The following is an 18,797-nucleotide window of genomic DNA, read 5'->3' as shown; positions in this document are numbered from 1 at the left end:
GGAAGAAAGGTATGAGATGTTTGAGGCACATAATGCCAAATGACTTTGAAGTAAGCATTTATTTACCTAGTATAGGACATACACTTTTGTAAAATTATTTTTTGAGGTTATAATATAACTAGATCATTTCATTTGTTTTTTTTCCTCCCTCTAAGCTCCCCCCATGTTTCACTTTAATGCTAAATAAATAGTATAGTGAACATAGAACCAGTTACCATTAACTGAGGTTATCAAATACTCCCTGGGTTGGAACTGTGCTACGTACTTTATAGAGTTGGAAGCTCGCTTATTTTGTTCATACCAGTGTCATCACAAACATGAGTTGGGCACACAAATGCACTATGCTGCCTTCCCATGTCCTTGTGGGCAATCTGATATAATAATGGCTATATCATTACCTGGTTACAGGAGAGCATGGTCATACATGCATTCGGTCATTAACCAGTATGTCCTTATGTGACTCATGGCGATATCTGTTAGGATGTACACCAGGAATGGGCCTTCTTCAGGGGCATGTTAACATTTTGTCCTCTCTAAGGGCCACTGCTTTGCCTTCGGGTTATAATGCCTTCCTACTGTTTGCCTTTGAAAATGAAATTCAGCTGGGTGTGTGGTGCTTATCTATAATCCAAGGGCTCAGGAGATGGAGAGCAGATCAAAAGGTCACTGCACTCTAAGCCACACAGCAAGATCTCATTTAGCACAATAGTGGTGGTCTAGGGCTACTGCATCAAGAAAGGGGTCTTATCTAGCATAGCCAAAGATCCAAGGCCCTGCATCTTGATAACAATATGGTCCCTCCAGCACCATGATAACAATAACAACATCAATAGTGATTACAATAAAAATAAGATTAGAGAATTAACCATCCTCCCCTAGAGATTGAATTATAAGACCCTAGAAACGGGTTTTCTACCTATTTTTATTTATTTATTGGTGTTTTTGGAATATGAAGAGCAACTCAGAGCTTTAAAAAAGGTAGAGTTAGGTCCTAAGGCACCGATGACACAACTTTAGTTTTAACCACTGGCTACAAATTTGTCCTTGTTCATTCTGGGGATAAAGGAGGCCCTTTAAATGTGGGATATTCTATTTCCCTGCTATGGGTTTCAGTGTGGGACGGAACAGGAAGTGAGCAAGCACATTGCCGTCTCGTAGAAGTGAAGAGGGGTTGGAAAGAGGGAGAATACTGATTCCACAGGCATCAGAATAAGTATGACTGCTGTCCAAGGGTCAGAAGTGAACCCAGTTTTCAGACGTATTTGATCAGGTACACAGTCAGACATTTTACATCCAGAGTGGATTGCTCTTGGAGCAGGGAATCATGAATGTCCCCAGCATTATTTGCTAACATTTGTGAGTAGCAAATTCATAAATGGCTACAAGGAGAAGCTGGGATTTAAAGAACTGAGTCATAAAATCTCTATGTCCCAAAGTGCAGACACCCACTCTCTTCTGTGGGAGTGGGCACCCTGAGTGTTTCCATCTTTCCTGAGAATGTTCTCAGGGGCACACTAAGCCAGGAACCTTGACATCTTTTATTTAGTCATTTCTACCAAAATCTTAGGATATGCTCTACACTTCCTTTCAGTAGATTCAGTGGCTGTTTTCTAAATATTTATTGATGGTATTATCTTTAGGGTATGACTAGTCTATATTTGCTAAACCCTGCTGGCAGGATGAGTTTGAAATTGATCCCAGATGCTAAAATAGGAAGAGGAAGAAGAATGCACCTCAGAGTGAACCATTGGCATGTAGAAAATAATTCCACAAGACAGGCCTGCAAGGGTCAGGAGTCCTGTTCCCCCTTCCCAGAGAACGTTGACTTGCTAAGACTATTGACTTTGTTTCCTAGGGTTAGAAGAGATGTAAGCAATAGAAAGGGAGACTGCAAATGATTTATCCCACTCTCTTGGTGAGTCCATGATGCATTAAAGAAAAAAAAGGGGGGGGCTTTACTTTTGGAGTAGTTTAAGCCAAAAGCTAGCCCAGCTTTTAATTCTGAACTTCTGATCTCTGTCTTCTGTCTGTCTATGTTCTCTGTCCCTAGCACAGGGCTTTGCTCCATATTTATTGAACATCACAGAAAACATGGTGTTGGAAAGAAATGGGGAACTTGTTGTCTTAATCACTTTTATGATAGGCTACAAATGAAGAAATTATATTACTGACCCACTGACCCAGAACTGTGCTCAGAACTCACACAGATATTATTAACCTGTATGTATATGTTTCTTCCAACATTTATGGCGGGCACTTGTTTTCTTTCAGGTTGCTTTCAAACTATTGGCTATTTTTAGCAAATGATTGTATCAGCCAGCACGTGTGTGCATTTGGACACACACACACATTACACACACACATTACACACACATTACACACACACACATTACACACACACACATTACACACACACACACACACATTCTGCATCAGGCCATGGAATTATATATAATTTGAGATGAATGCTATTTTCTTAGCTTAAGTTATAAAAATTGATTGGAGGAGAAATTCACGGCATTATAAGATTGGTTCCCTTGTCTTCTTAAAGGCAGGCTGTACTTAAACAGGTGAGACACACAGTTAGAAAACATATTAAGTGTACAGTAGGGAACAGACAGAGTACATAGTTTAAAATGGCCTCGAGCATATTGTTGCAAGGTCTGTCAAATGTTCAGTATCTGAAGTCAAGAGAGATGTTCAAGAAATGCTTTTATGACATTAAATGTTAAAAGTTTTTCTTTTTTTAAATTTCTATCCATCAGTTAGGTTACAAAAGGTCCTGGCAACTGCCACGAATGTTTATCCAAAGTGGAACAGGTAGGCAATGATACTGAACTTCAAAATATGTGACAACAGATGTTTGAATAACAGGATGAAGGTTTTCATTTTAATCCTATTAAAATGGGAATTCTTTAATAATGAAACAGGAGATATCCCTGATTATACAGGTGACATTTTTGTATATTCATGTTAGAATAAGGCAAAAGTCTAGAATTTGTGGTGTATACCTATAATCCCAGCATTTGAGAGGAGGCAAGGAGATTGCATTTTCTTTTTTTTAAATATTTATTTATTTATTTGTTATATATGAATACACTGTAGCTGTCTTCAGATACTCCAGAAGAGAGCATCAGATTTTGTTACAGATGGTTGTAAACCACCATGTGGTTGCTGGGATTTGAACTCAGGACCTTTGGAAGAGCAGTCGGCGCTCTTAACCGCTGAGCCATCTCATTTTCAAAGCCAAGCTGTGAGACACAGGTCTCTGTAATAAGCAAACAAATGGCCAAGCAAAACACCCAACCCACCCCATGAAATAGCATGAAAGAACAAACCAAAAAGATAGAAACAAACACACAAATACAAGAAAACAAATCAGACATTCAAACAGGATAGAGGCTTATAAAGTAAAGTTAGATGCCTTCCATCATTACGTTCTTTGCCTCAGAGAGCAAAGGGCACACAAAGCATGCAGGCATTAAACATAAAGGGAGTGTCTCATATGTATGGGGGGTGGTGGTCACGGGAAAAGAGGACAGCATTTGCTGTGAGAGAAAGGAACGGGCAAGACTTAATAAGACATTAATATTTGACAGGAACTGGGGAGTATAATTGGTTTTCTACAGGCACAGATGGGAATAAGAGGGACCCTGCAGAGAGCACAGGGGTGAGGTGAGGCCTGAGCCATTGGCAAGTGTACACAGCACCAGGTACATACAGGTTGATGTAGAAACGTGAAAGGACAGTATGACAACTTTGGATTACCCTAAGGAGAAATCTGAACAGTCACGTACATTCACAGTCCATGAGATTGCCTGTTCTCTGAAAGGTGTGTGTGTGTGTAAGTGTGTATTCTCATGTTTATGTTTGTTCAGGGATAGATGCAAGTGTCTGTATATGCATGTGGATGCTAGGGTTCAATCTTAGCTGTCATTCCTCAGTAGCTGCCCACCTTCCTTTTTTGAGACATGTGATTCACTTCATTAGGACTTGTTGATTATGGTAGGCTTACCAGCCAGTCAGCCTTAAGAATCTTCCTGTTTCTGTCTCCCCGGTCCTGGGATTGCAAGTTTCCCTGGTCTGAACCCAGCTTCTTATATTTGTACAACAAAGACACAATTTACTGAATGGAGTACCTTCCTAGCAACTGCAGTGAAAGTTTGTTTATTTGTTTTTAATTAGTTTCTCCCCATGTGTCAGTATGTTCATAGTGCACATGAGTGCAGGTGCCCTTAGAGCTCTGGAGCTGGTGTCACAGGTGGCTGTGAGTCCTGGGAACTGAATTCTGGCCCTCTGCAGGGGAACAAACCCTACACCACTGAGCTGACTCTCCTGCCCCTCTGTGAAAGTTTTAAATAAATGATGAACTACCAACCTTGTTTCTGATTTAAATCCTGGATTTGTCAACAGATCAGCATATGTACAAACTGGGAACGGAACCCATTTAAAAGACAACTTTGAGCAAGCTATTTGAGAGAGGCTGACAGCATTAAAAAGACAATGTTAAAACAAATTTGAAGACAGCTGGCAGTTTAAAAACTGCTGATTCTAAAATCAGGCAGCACCTCATTCTATAAACCAGGATGAGTTAAGAATGGGAGGGGAGGCGGGTGTTGTATGCAGGAAAGGGCTGAAGAAGGTAGAAAGAAGAAACTGACCAAAACCAGACCCATCATTTCAAATTCAATCTTCTTATAAAGGTGACAACTGTGGGGTTTTCATAGCCAAGCTTCCCCTCTAGTTGGTCTGATTACAGTTTTGTTATCTTCTTCTCTGTCTCTTGATGTCCTGTAAAGTCACATGATACAGTGCTGGCTTAGTGCTGTGTCACTGCAGCAAGTGGTTCTGTTTGGCCTCAGTCTCTTAGAGCTGGTGCAGGAAACAGCAGCACCTCCTCTCAGCTTCCTGAGCAGTAGGGCAGGGTGTGGCCTTAGGTCACCAAGGACTCCTTTCAGAGAGATTTGAAAATCTACCAGTTTGTCCAGTAGACTCACTCATTTCCACCTTGAGGACAGAGAGAGTCTTAGACCCAAGCACTTCAGTGTTCTATGTCTTCTTTGTCACCATCCTTTCTCGGTCCTCCAACCCTCTGGCTTCATTGGCTTAGCTCTGTTTACCATGAAGTTTTCCTAGTATTTTCCCAATGACTCTCCTACTTGAACTCAGACTTGAAGGCTACTAAAATGACACCTCATAGGAGCAAGATAATTTTGAAAACTATAACAAGTATACTATGGACAAGGATTTTGGGTAATTGACCAGGGAGTGCCTGGCCTACCTCGCTCTTCTGCTTTTAGAGCTAGAAGCTTCTTGTGTGCTTTTACGTTTGGCCAAAGCACATCTGTATTTCAATTCTTGTTATTGCTTTGTTTTTGACTTTCATTATTAAGCATCTCCCTTCAGCCTTCTGTCTCCTAGACTGCCTGCTTTGTCGACTTTCTGGTCTAAGCATCTCCCTTTCTGGATTCTTTTCACACTGAACACAACAATGAAGGACACTACACTTCACTCCATCAAGCCTCCCTCCCCATTCCACCATCCTTCGGGCTTATGTGTCAGAATTTTTGCCTCAAATTCAAGTTTGGGAATAACTAGGAAAAGCAAAACACACATTAAAAACGATTTCTTTTATAAAAAGGTCAAATATTTAATCTTTAAAATTAGCTACAGTTTTTGGAAATTTAAAAAAAAAAAAAAAGGTCAGTGAATGATCTAGCCCAGATTTCCTTACATAGCTCCTACTGGTTTATACTCACGGGTGTTATGAATGAGGAAAGCAGCAACCTCTATACATGAAATGAGCTGCAGTGTGGTAGAAAATAATCCATTACAGTCTTAATTGAGTTACTGCAGCAAAAAACCAGTTTGTGTTGCAAATCTTAATCTCATTATTATTTAACTCTCATTAGAAGCTGGCTCTGCTCGCTCTGCTCAGCATTGCTCACCTCGGAAGAGTACATCATTTTTCCCCCCACAGAAAAGCTTTCTGAAAGAAAAAGAATTACGCAGGCAGATTTAAATTTCAGCATACCTGCCTCCACCTAATTGCCTAAGGAATCTAGGAAGCTCTTTGGCAATCATTTCTCCCATTTTTTCCACAGCTAGTACTTAAAATGACGTTGCCCATGACAGATGTGCACATGAGAAACACCCATTCAAGGTGTTCATCGGAGCTCTTATTAAGTCTCCAAGTGTCTGCACTTAATGATGGGTTACAATACAAGGTTGGAAAACTTCCTTTGGAATTTTGATTATTTCTCATTCAGAACCAGGGCAGTACAGTGTGTTTCAGCTCAACTTTGGTGCTTTTCTGGCAGTCAGTGTGTCTCGGAGAGTGATTGGGGCCAATGAAATCGATGATAACATTATTGTACAAACCTTTCTGGTAAATGTAGCTACATGGTTAATTTAATCGAGTTCCCATGGGTTTTGAGAACACTGGAGCGCTAGGAAGAATGTTGGGACCTGTCTGGGGCCTCTCTTCAATCATTTGAAGCTCTTTAAAGATGGGTCTTCACAATGTGCTTTTCTGTTGATAGCCTCCAAGTGTGTGGGCTGAGACTGTTTAGCCTGACTGGTGTGTGAATATCATCCCAAGTATGAATCTGTTGTGTAGGCTATTCCAGAAGAAAAGGTCATTATGGGTTCCTGTGAAAAGAGCCTGTGTGGACATTCAACAGAACCTTTTATCTTGAGACCCTACACATGTCTGTGAACTGGAGTCATACCTACAAGCAGACAATCTCAGACCCAGCCACCAATTTAAGGTGACACACTCAAGGAAGAAATTCTTCTAATAATTGAGAGATCCTTGTGTTATGTGGCACTGAAAGACAAGGAAAGTTTTAGATTATGGACAGGGCACAGAGGATCATTGTCCTACACGTTCTAAAGGAGCATTCCCTATAATACATATTAGGTAAGAAGAAAAAACTATTTCAAATACCTTATAACAATGTTTTGAATTAATTAAACTTTCCTCTTTACTTGGACCTGTCAGAAAATTTAAAGATGTATTTTAACAATGATTTGTGTCTTTGTCTTTTTTGTTTGTTTTTGTTTTTTCTAAAATTGAACCTCTATCATTGACCAGACAATCTACTATATTAGCATTACAAAAATGAATGCGATAAGATTCATTTTCTCAATACGTTCCCATGTAAGGGAAAAACTAGGTTTTCCCAGAGTTCAAGTGTGAATTATTTGAGAACACAAACTTGAAAGTGTTTTCAATGCACTGAGCCATATGTCTCGTCAAGGATACATTGCAAAAAGACCATTGCTCAACTTTCGTCAAACAATGAGTTAGCTTATGTAGGAGGAAGGGTTGGCTTTTTCAACACTGCTCTATTAGAGTCCTCGTTTTCATTCTAAAGAAGTTTAAGAAAGAAACTTATGGAAAACAAAACAAAACAAAAAGCCCAAGGGCAGCACTATCATCTTATCAGAAATGGATGTGGCCTCATTTCTTCTAAGTATACATTTTCATAGTTTACATGGTTCTCTAGTAGATATACAAATATCCTTTCTAATTTTTCTAATCAAATTCCTTATCTTTAAGGAACTAATACAAGCACCATCTACAAGAGACTTTCTTTGCTATCATTTCCCCAAACTATAATAGAGTAACTACACGCAACACTCATATTGTGCTAGGTAATATCAGTAGCCTGAAGGTGGTATAAAATATGCAGAATGATAGTCAAATATAGCTACAAAGATAGTGCCATTTTATCAGAGGGATGTGAGAGTCTGTGGCTTTGAATGTGTCTGACAAGTGCTAGAGTCAATTGCTTAAAGATAGCAACAGTTGCTGGTCCCACGGCTGGGCTGCTGAGGAGCCCTCTGCACACGTGAAATTCCCCAGTTCGAATCCTGGTGAAGGCTTTTGGCCACATGGTGACCACATTCTTTCTTGGAGCTGGTAAGATGGCTTAGTGGGTAAGAGCACTGACTTCTCTTCCAAAGGTTCTGAGTTCAAATCCCAGCAACCACATGGTGGCTCGCAACTACCTATAATGTGATCTGACACCTTCTTCTAGTGTGTCTGAAGTCAGCTACAGTGTACTTATGTATATAACAAAATAAATCTTTAAAAAAAAGATAGCAAAAACACTGTGTGAGTTGTGTGTATGTGTGCGTGCTCACATGAGTGCGCACGCAGGAACACAATGTATTTATGGATACATATGCACACACATACATGAACCACATGCACACATCATGGAATGTGTGCATGTTTTCCCCCTTTGGTCTTAAACTAAATTTTCCAGAGACTTTTAATCCTTGTGAGAATTATTTCTACAATCTTTTATTTCTCCTCCTATTCCTATTCCTTTCCAATATTAATTGGTTTGCCTGGGTTTAGCATTTTTTTTTATACCCACCTGCTTTTTCTAGTATTCCTAAGGCAGATAATTAATCTTATGTTAAAGAGTAACAGAAGATTCACACATCCCAAGATAGAAGTTGGAGGATAGGCTCTAAAAGGCAGCTTTTGTACCTCACTGTAGGGTTTAGGAACCAGGTTGTTGTCTTTTTCTCTGTGTTTGATTTTGGCCTTTGTTGCTTTTGAATTCTTTGTTCATTTATGCCAATGTAATCATACTAATGTTTATGGATAAATCATATCAAAACAAACACTGAATCAGGTAAATGTCTTGCCATATTTGTATTCTCAGTTTAGAGCAAAAATTCTAGTTTCACATTATAGTTAAAATTTTTCCATTATAAAAATTATGGTTGGAGCATTAGAGCATTCAAGCAGTAGAGACAGAGGCCCTTATAGTGGACTATATAGCAAGACCCCAAATCAGGAAAAAAATAAGAAAGAAATGGCGGCTCAGAAAAAAAAATCACAGATTGTGAGATGAAACAACAGGTCACTTTAAATTTTCATGCTCCTAACCTTGCTCCAGAGTGCCCCTCCGCACAGAGGTGACTTCAGAGAAAAAGTGCCTCTACTCATTGCTAAGTACTGCATTAATCAGTGCCACACTCCTGGGTGACCACAGGGGATGCATAGGGGGTTCTGCGGCTGTCTCATCCGCCCGGTTTAAGCCTTTAAGCAGATAATACAAGGGCTTAAAGGCTGATATGAGGTAGGCGAAGCAGCTTATTCTTCATTTCTGAACATTCTGTCAGGTGAATCAAGGGCAAACAGCAGCTAAAGAGTCAGATAGAATATCTATTTCCTGCTTCTATACTTAGATGTCTTCATTACTGAAGTGGAGGACTTGATTAGTGTTAGGGGTTTTGGAGGCCTGATAATCAAAATTTCTTCCACTTCTACTTGAGTTGAACACATCAATTGAAGAAAAGGGAATAGACAAGGGTGAGAGAATAACCTTAATGCCACTTATTTGTGCACCCATATATCCCTGAAGTCCACTTCTTTGAGCACACTTGATAACTCATTTGAGAGTGCCTCCCTGGAGGAAGCCTGTGTGTAGACTTCTAGCCACAAGAAAAGGATGGACCCTGGGGGCTTGCTTCTCATTCTATAGCCATACCTGACTAGCTGATGTGCCTATAAGCCTGGTTCCCCTGGAGTTAGTGCCAGGACATGAGCAGGCAGCAGGACATAGCAAATGATGTCTGCATATGCCAAGAAACCTGAACCCAGAGAAGAGACATTCCTGAGTCTCAAGTATATAAAATATTTCAAGTCCATTGCTTATTGCCCAGTCTGCTAGTCAGGCATTATGTATGTCGTATCATTTAACTTTCAAATATTTTACTCCACAGCAGTCCTGACATCAGGCCCCATACAGATTATAAAGAATTGATTCTAAGCATTGTTCTCACTATTTTATGGAAGAGTAGAGTGAGCCTTAGTGAAATTATTTAACCTGCTCAAAGTATGGAAATTATAATTGTTAAGAAGCAAATCCAGATTTACCTTACATGAAAGCCTGTTCTTCCCACCCAGGTATTTTGCATATTAAGAAATCTGATGACATTCATACAAGCAAATTAGATTTTTTTTTTTTAGTTGAAAATCACTCTGAAACTATGAGGTGGGAATTAGGTGACTCATTGATATAAAGTATAGAATATGATTTAAAAAAACAAAATAACTTTTTACTTTGAAACCATTTTAGACTTACAGAAAAGATGGGAAAATGACACAGAGATTTATTTCCCAGGGGGTCACTCCTTGACTTCCCATACTGTGAACATCTTACATAACCATGGCATAATTATGGAGGTGGGAAATTGATCCTGGTGCAGAGCTAACAAAACCTCAAGCTTTATTCAATTTCACCATTGGTTCACTGTTGTCTGTGACACGTTTTTAGGGCAGGGATGCTTGTCTATAGGTTTTCATTTCCCAGCGCCTGATGGTGAGTGTGATTGAGGGCTGGTAACGGCTGCCTGATTATAGAATGGGTAAATGAATGAATGGGCTTTAAGTCCCACACTACAGCTTGGGGATTCTTGTGTGGATTTAAGTCACAGAGGTGGGAAGCACAGAAGGACGTCAGAGGCTTTGATTTGAATGGTTCCTGTAGAACTAAATCCCACCTTAGACTTGGTGAGGAGGAGACTTTTAGAATTAGGAAAATATTTTAACAACACCAGGGAGGGTGTTCCAACAAGATGAAAGAAAAAGATCACAGCACAATCTGCCACTGGGCAGTCTCTGGTAGAATGTTCATCACCATCATCATCATCTCTCTCTCTCTCTCTCTCTCTCTCTCTCTCTCTCTCTCTCTCTCTCTCTCTCTCACACACACACACACACACACACACACACACACACACACACACATACACACACACAGAGAGAGACACATATGGGTGTGTTTGTGTGTCTGTGGTTCTTCTTACACTGGCAAGAAAAGAAACCAGCAGTTTCCAGTCTGTTCAGTTTTTCATCCCAGGTTGAATGCAACTGCTAACTAAATCTGTAAAAGTTCCCACTTTAAAGGGAGCTCCACGCAGGGCATTTTAGGCTTCCCTCTCTTTTGGATTGAGTTCAGTTGTGATACTGTGAATTTGCCAACAGTGCTTTCTGACCAAACACTATTTATTACAACTTTGTAAGCAGAAGAGTGTGTAACCTGGACAAAGGCAGTAGTCAAAGCACAAAATCCTTATCAATAGTTTGATGCATCTCAACTAGCCTGTCCCACCACTTGCTACTCCTTTTTACTTCTTATTAGCCACACTTAAAAATATTAATGTAACAAATTCTAGAGAGGCAATAATATAGAATTATTCTTTATTAGACAAAGCCAGTGTTCCAAAAATATATGAAATAGCAATTTTCTTTAAAAGTGTAACCAACATTCTAAAGGTTTTCTTTATTTTATCTTTTAGATGGAAGATGTCATAGCACGTATGCAAGACGAGAAAAACGGAATTCCCATCCGTACGGTCAAAAGCTTCCTTTCCAAGATCCCCAGTGTCTTCTCTGGTAAGTGGCCATCCGACACAGCTGTGTTTCCTTCCACATGTGTCACATCACTGGTTTTTAAACCTCATCATGGTGGTAAGCCTCTGGAAATGAGTGGAAGACATGGCATGTACCAAGAGTTCTAGCCCAACATGGAGTTACTTGGAAAGACAGAATGAACATATATGAAATAAGAGAAAAGATCAATATGAAAACAATTAATGATATGTAAAACTATGCCATGGACACTAAATGTGGAGGTTGAAAGAGTAAGAGACAATCCAGGAGAAGTCAGGAAAGGAGTCTAGAAGCACAGGCTACTCAGAATTGGCAAGATCTGGGTCACTTCACCTGGAGGACATAGCCACATCAGCTGTGCCCGAGAGCTGAGAAATAACACAGAGCAAGCAGGCAACCATGCAGGAATGGTTGTGGCCATAATTCGGGTCTCTAAAAGCTAAGCACAGGATTCAGATTCTGACAAATAGGTATGAAAAAGAGCTTTAAATATTTTGCATATAATGTTATGGTGAGGGGCTTGGGGAGATGGCTGAGTCTTTAAAGGGCCTATCATACATGACTCAGGAGTCATTTTTGGCTCTATGTAACCCATGTCAAAAGTTGGACATGATGGGGAATACTAGCCTTGGTAAGGGAGGGATGAAATAGAGATGGGAAAATTCCTGAACCACATTGGCCAGCTAGTCTGGCTTAATAATGAGCTTCAAGTTCAGTAATAGACTCTGCTAAAGATGGAGAATAGTGAAAAAATGCTCCTGAGGGATAACATGGGAACTATACAAGCACATTCTCATGTATCTGCATGCACATGCATGTACATGCACATACTAAAAAAGAAATGCATGCTAAGATGTGTGGGTATGGCTCTTTTAGGAAACATCTGTAGACTAAGTCTTTAATACCTAGGGATTGAAGACAAGGAAATGTAAGAGATTGTAACTGGGCATGGAGGATAAGAGAGGACAAGATCATTTTTTGTCTTTATCTTTGTGGCTATGACCGAGAAGAAGAGATCCCTTTTCAGAAATAGGAGACCATGAGTACCATTTGAAATGGTATAAAACCAAAGGGAAAGAATGGACAATAACTAGCTAAAAATGTGTGCACCGACTCCATGAGCCTGTGACAGACCCAGTCGTGGAGGCCAGAGTAGAATGGGCATGACTCAGCCTGATTAGGAAAGAAGCAGTTGACCCCACATTTACCAAAGCCGGAGACGTAGCCATGATGACACAGAGATTCAGGCTTGAGTGTGTGTGTGTGTGTGCGGGGGGTGCATGGCAGGACCCTGTGCAAAAGCTGAGCATGCTTCCTCCTAAAGCAGGGTCAAGGGAAGGCCATGATCAGGAAGTCTGAACACTGGACAAGAACAAGACTGAACACTGAAGGGGCACCCAAGCCAGCCCTGGTTTGGGGTGTGATAGCTGTTAGTATCAGAGAGAAAAGAGGGGCCTCAGTCTTGTGAGAGTTCCCAAAGAGTGACATGTCCCTAGTAACACAGGGTGCTCCTTCCTTTCTTTTCATGTTTACTTCAATTGAGTGTCTTGTTCTTCCTTTCTACACCCGAAACTTGATGCTATCAACACTATCCCCATCAGTCTACGTCAGACTATTCTATTTATTAAGATGTATCTTTTCAATAGTTCAGAGAACTCCTTATGAAAATTATCTTAAACTGTTTCCTCTCCTTTATTCTCTTCCCCTTTTCCATTCTTTACCCATCCACTGTGTCACCCTTTCTTGCCTAATCCCATATAAAAACAAACCAGTAATGAATGCTTTTAGAATGTTGAACTTTTCTACAAAATTCTATTTTCATTATCTTGTAAACTAATCTTGCTAAACTTACAGCAGTCCTATATCCTTGCCTTTCTAGCCTTCTTACAATAATATTTTTAAGTTTGATTAACAGTAGATGGTGAAGATAACAAGAAGACACTGTGCACCTGGAACATAAAAAGACCCCAATAGGAATTTTGTGCTGGAATATTGCCTGTGTCTTAGTTTTACATTCTTTGTTTGTAAAATTTAGCCGTTTTACTCGGTTCTAAAATTACTGAGCAAGTTCCTCATATTTAGTAAATTCCTCCCTAACAAATTACTGGAAGACATCTTCACTGAGAGCATAGCTGTGTTAATGGAAAAGTGGGCTTGGATATAGAGCTTGGGAATACACCCTGTTGTAGAATTTGCTGATATAAAACAATAGCAATAGCAGTTAAACTAAGAAGATATGCAATATGATACGGAAGTCTTTGTGTTAAATTGAGACTGTGTTCCTTAGAAATGTTAAGGAGTTAAGGCCTCGGAGTTTAATTAGTTACTTTGTGATAAAATTGAAATGTCTAGAATTTGTTGGCTTCTCTCTAACAATTATTTCAATTTAGTGTAGCCTCAAGCTTTCTCTACTTTAATATTTTCAGTAACTTTTGATACTTCCTTTTCCCAGATCTTCACCATGGTCTCTTAATTTCATTGCCACATTGTTGCCCAACTCCTACTGCTGATTGCTGCCATCCCCTCCGTGCTTCTCCTTTCTCCCATGAGCCTTTCTCACATTAGTCTCACCAATGAAACAAGGCAGGTGTTGACTTCACCACCTTCAGTATTACTAGAAACAACTCTGGTGAAGGTCTGTGATAGGTTGAAAGGCTAGTGCTAAGATTATCAGGGACAGGAGGCTGTGCACATCAGGTACCATTCTGCAAATGACAGTCTCCATACCATTCACCCAACTTTTTCAGGTTAGCTACTCATCTTCTTAACAGTCATGAACATGAGAGAAGATCTTTACCCAGATGTGGGGTACCACACTGCAAGTGTCTTCCATAGGTGGTCTAACATTGTCTGGAAAATTATTAGAAATATAATATCTAGGACCAATGGCGACCAGTAAATTAGAACCTCAATTTTAACAGTGAAGTTTAAGAAGCATTTCTTCAGTGCCTCCTAGGTAGCTTGTTTACAAGTCTGGTCAGGGCTTAAGCACCGTATGCTTTCCTCAGATGTTGGGCAGTTTCCACTTTGCTTATGCAAACATTTTGATTATTTTTGCTCATCTTTTTTTCCTTTTCTTCTTCCTTTTTTTTTTTTTTTGGCCTGACATTAAGTCAGACAGTGTAGATCATCCAATGGCTTTTTGTTTATTTATTTCATATGAGGGATAAATGAGCGGTAGGGAAAGTAATGTAACTCATTGTGCTCACTACTCCAAGGCCAAGGATCTCAGCAACTCAAAGGATCAAGGATGTCAGCAGCTATGCACGGGGATGGCTACTGACCAGCTTCGTAAAGGAGAACCCATGTTTCAGAAGTAAAGTGGGTGCTGGAGATATGGCCATCCACCTAACACTTATGAGACCCTGTGGTCAAGCTCAAGAGCTGAAAAAAAAGTAAGTGTATGTCAAGTCATAGTCGCCATATTATGTAGCAACAACCGAAAAGGAAAAGAGATAGTTGCCAAAGAGGGAACTCAACACCTCTCCCTGCACCACCTGGGATTCATACCCAGAATGTATCCTATTACAACTACAAGGCACATCATAGAGATTGATTTATGTTTTGCTATCAATTGTGTTCTTTTAATCTCCAGATAAATATCTTTTATGTTTTATGGTTTTAAGACCAAAAATGGAAACTTTGGATAGGTCTTCCATGCTGGTCAATTTAGGAATTATCCTTGGATACATCCACTTAAAACATTGTCTTTGTCCTTCACTGATTTTTCAGTTGTTGTAGAAATAGTTCAGGCACCACGATAAATATGGCAGATATGGGTACCAACCATAGTGTGATGTATCAAGTTCCCGGGATTCTGATGTCCTTCTGAAACTGACAATGTGCAAGTATTGGTGGAGGACAAGTAGATAGATAGATAGATAGATAGATAGATAGATAGATAGATAGATAGATAGACAGATAAACAGACACATAGATAGATAGGAAGACAGATAGGTAGAAAGATAGATAGACAGGCAGATGGAAAGAAAGATAGATAGATAGTACATAATTATATCATGCAATTCAGGTATAAAGAGTTGACCTGGAGGTAGAATAATGGCCATTTGCAGAAAGGAGAGAAAGCCTATCTTCACACTGAGAACAATAAAACACACGGGGAAAGAGAAACAGAGAACATGAGGACAGGCATTCCTGGAAGCTTTGCAGCTCTTGCCCTAGTCCTTGGGGTCACAGACCTGTAGTTTCTGTGAGTACCTTTCTTCCCCATTTCATCCAAGCCTCCACCATGAGGCATCTACCTTTGTTTAACCATGTGTACTTCTTTTTCCTCTTTAAAGCTTTCCCAATACTAGGATTCTAATGACATACAACAGCAACCTTCTACTTTACACAATAGATACAACATTCTTATGGTTGCAGAATGATCGTAACAATGAGAAGAACAAAAAGTATTTTTTATAAAAGAGGGATTTCTCTGTCTGGAGTAAATGCTCATCTGCAATGTGGTAACCACAAATTGATTAGGATGACGAACCTGTAGGATTGCAGGATTCCAAACACACTGTAGACATTCTGATTTAAGACTGAGATTAATATTTTAATTGCACTAGAGAAATCTATCATACTAAATGTCTAGGTTGTATCAGAGACCAAAGTGTGTTCTTTTAGTATAAGTTTAAAAAGTCACTAATCCCATTATATCTATTACTTTGTATACTGATTGGGAAAAAAAAAACCCCAATAACATTTAAAATGTTAGTTTGGGGGAAAAGAATTACCCGAAGCCTTGCACTATCCAGGTTGATTTGACAAAATCCCTGGCTTACATGTCCATAAGTATGAAAGTATAGCGATCATGAGAATCATCTCTCATACTGCCATAGCCGCAGATATGAGTGATTATTTTACACTGTGGTGTACATAGGTGTATACTGATGCATATATGCCTTTTTAAATTGCTTGCTTGTCCATGTTAATTTTCTGAGGTAAAGTGTCTTCCCGAACCTGGAGATTCAAGTTCCAGCTGTGTTGGCTGACTGATAAGCGCCTAGAATCTGTCTGTCTCCATGTCTCTAACATGAGGGTGACGAGCCTTCCACTTCCATGGATATTTTCTATGGATTCCAGGGACCCAAATTAAGAGCCTCACGCTCATGCTACAAACCTTTTACACACCAAGCATCCTCTCAGCCTGTGTTTTATTGTCTTAATTTGGTGTGTGTGAGCACTGGATACGAATGTAGTAGAATGTTTAGGGGACACTTGAGACACTGAGATAGTACCTAAGAAATGACTTCTGGGTGTCCCTGAGGGATTTTTGCCTCAGATCCCCCCCAGGTCAAGTAAGGAAACCTATATCTGGATATAAATAGCCCATCACAATATAAAATGAAAAATAAAACTCAAATATTCCCAAGCAAGGTTTATTAAATGTTCATTCAAATTTGTACCATGGTATCTGCAAATTGGAAAAGATAACTGTAGAGTTGAAGTCATGCCTGTAGGTTTTATGGAGCATTTTCTTTAAATGAGTTTCATAAGTCATAGTTTGCATGGAAACCATTTCCCTAGAATTCATATCCTGTAACTTAGGGAGTTTATTCATTCACAGCTAAAATCTCCAGTGAGGCAATCCACGGCCCTGCTATCTGTCAAAAATGCTTTATATTAGAGTCTGAAAGTAAGTGCAATTGAGACCAACATCCCAAATAGAGCTCAAAGGTTTATTAATATTAGGGGAAATAAGCGATTTCACATTTTAAAAGTGTTTGTTTGTTCTAATAATATTTTACAGCCATGCTATTTTATCTTGGCTATATGCTATTTGAAAGAATCAAAATAGACAACATAGGCACTTTGTTGCTTAACAAGGCATTGAAATAGTATACTTTTGTGTTTTCTTCTTAGATCATATATTACATAATAAAATGATTGAGTATTATTTGAATGTAGATTTTTGGTTTATATAACCACGGATACCTTGAACGCTAAGGAACTAACAAGCTTATAATACACAATGGTCCTTAAATCCCAGTGAGAGGAATATTTGCTGTTTTAGTATTCTACTGTATCTACAGGTTTGAGTAAGTCTCTGAGGTCTATTCTGCTTGTTTACATGAGACTCAGTGTCACTGACTGAATGCCCATGTTGGCCTCATATTTACAATCTTCCTCCTTGCTGGGGTTATAGGAGTGCCACACCATGCCTGGATAAGATTTTCTTTGTTTTATTTTTACTGATGAATTTATCTTTATGTTGACTTTGGCATAAATATTACTTAGTAATTTATGAAATTGCTTCATATTTAGAAACTTTAAATATGGTAATTTATTTTTTACAATATTCAAAGTAATTATTGTTTGTTTCATAGAGAGTGATTTGGAGGGTCAGGAAGTTCAACCCCTTGGCTCACTTTTGTACAGCATGCTAATATTTAATCTACAGTGCCAATTTTGATAACCATTACTGTTCTGACCTCTGTCTTGAGTTTTCCTCAGTAAAAGCATATACTGTTTCAGCATATTAAAGACATAATGTTACTTGTAGGACTCTGGGTGCTACAGATGTTTCCATATATCCTTCAGTCTGCAGGTCCTCCAGATGGAAATCTTTTGCAGTGCTTATAAAAAGGGCCCTGGTCTTTGTTTCTTCTGTAGTTTGTCATGACTTTGAATAAATCTTTCTAGTTTCTCTAAAGTTTGGGGATTCCTTAAAGTTCTCTTTCATTATATGATAAATGTAAAATTCAGAGAATTAGAAGTTGGGAAAGAAAAGGTTGTGTAGAGCTAGCATATACAGAGACTAGAGTCCGCTCCCGCCCCCACGCTCACTGCCCTTGTGCAGACTATTGGAGAATAAATGAAACTCTTAGTGATGAGATTCTCCCTCTAATTCTTTTCTCAAGGCCACACCCTTAGTGCTCATGGCTTTAATTATGATTTGTGTTCTAAGACATTTGTATAATTCATACATTTTAAAATCTAATCTCCACTATTTCTACTTGAATATCTCAAAGAAGCCTCAAATGCAACATGTCCAAAAATGTGATTCATCACTGTATCTTAGCTTCTTCTCATTTCCCATCATTATAAAGATTATTACATGAAAAAAAAAACCTGTCATCCCCCTGACTTTTTCTATAGCCTCATCTTCTTCCATCTACTCTGCCAGCAGGTGTTATCAATGTCTTGTTCAGAGTAGCCATGAAGTGCTGTGTCTCATCTCCATTTATTCTAGTATTACTCTAGTGTGAAATATGTTCTTTGCTCAGAATAAAAGGTCTACCTTACATGCATCTTTCCTTTCTACACAGGGTCGTTACTCTGGTATTTTCAAATCTCAAACCTGGCAATTTGTTGTCTCTCTTACATTTTAAGATGAAGCCAAAGCCTCAACAAGGTGAAAGCGTTG

The 18,797-nt window shown here is 39.2% G+C and overlaps 1 protein-coding gene across 4 annotated transcripts in view; it reads left to right on the top strand.

Annotated features, from left to right (window-relative positions):
* Nucleotides 1-18,797, top strand: part of Rgs7 (regulator of G protein signaling 7) — a 403,213-nt gene that overhangs the window by 197,555 nt on the left and 186,861 nt on the right. For all 4 annotated transcript variants that reach the window (XM_085843207.1, XM_021156749.2, XM_021156741.2 and 1 more), the window contains exon 3: nt 11,329-11,425. In XM_085843207.1, the coding sequence (XP_085699333.1) occupies nt 11,329-11,425 (97 nt within the window). The remainder of the gene's footprint in view (nt 1-11,328; nt 11,426-18,797) is intronic.

The sequence above is a fragment of the Mus caroli genome, unplaced genomic scaffold (genome assembly GCF_978045245.1).
Source record: "Mus caroli unplaced genomic scaffold, Mus_caroli_1 scaffold_1, whole genome shotgun sequence".
Lineage (NCBI taxonomy): Eukaryota > Metazoa > Chordata > Mammalia > Rodentia > Muridae > Mus > Mus caroli.
The sequence above is the reverse complement of the archived record's forward strand: the minus strand, read 5'-3'. Positions and strand labels throughout refer to the sequence as shown.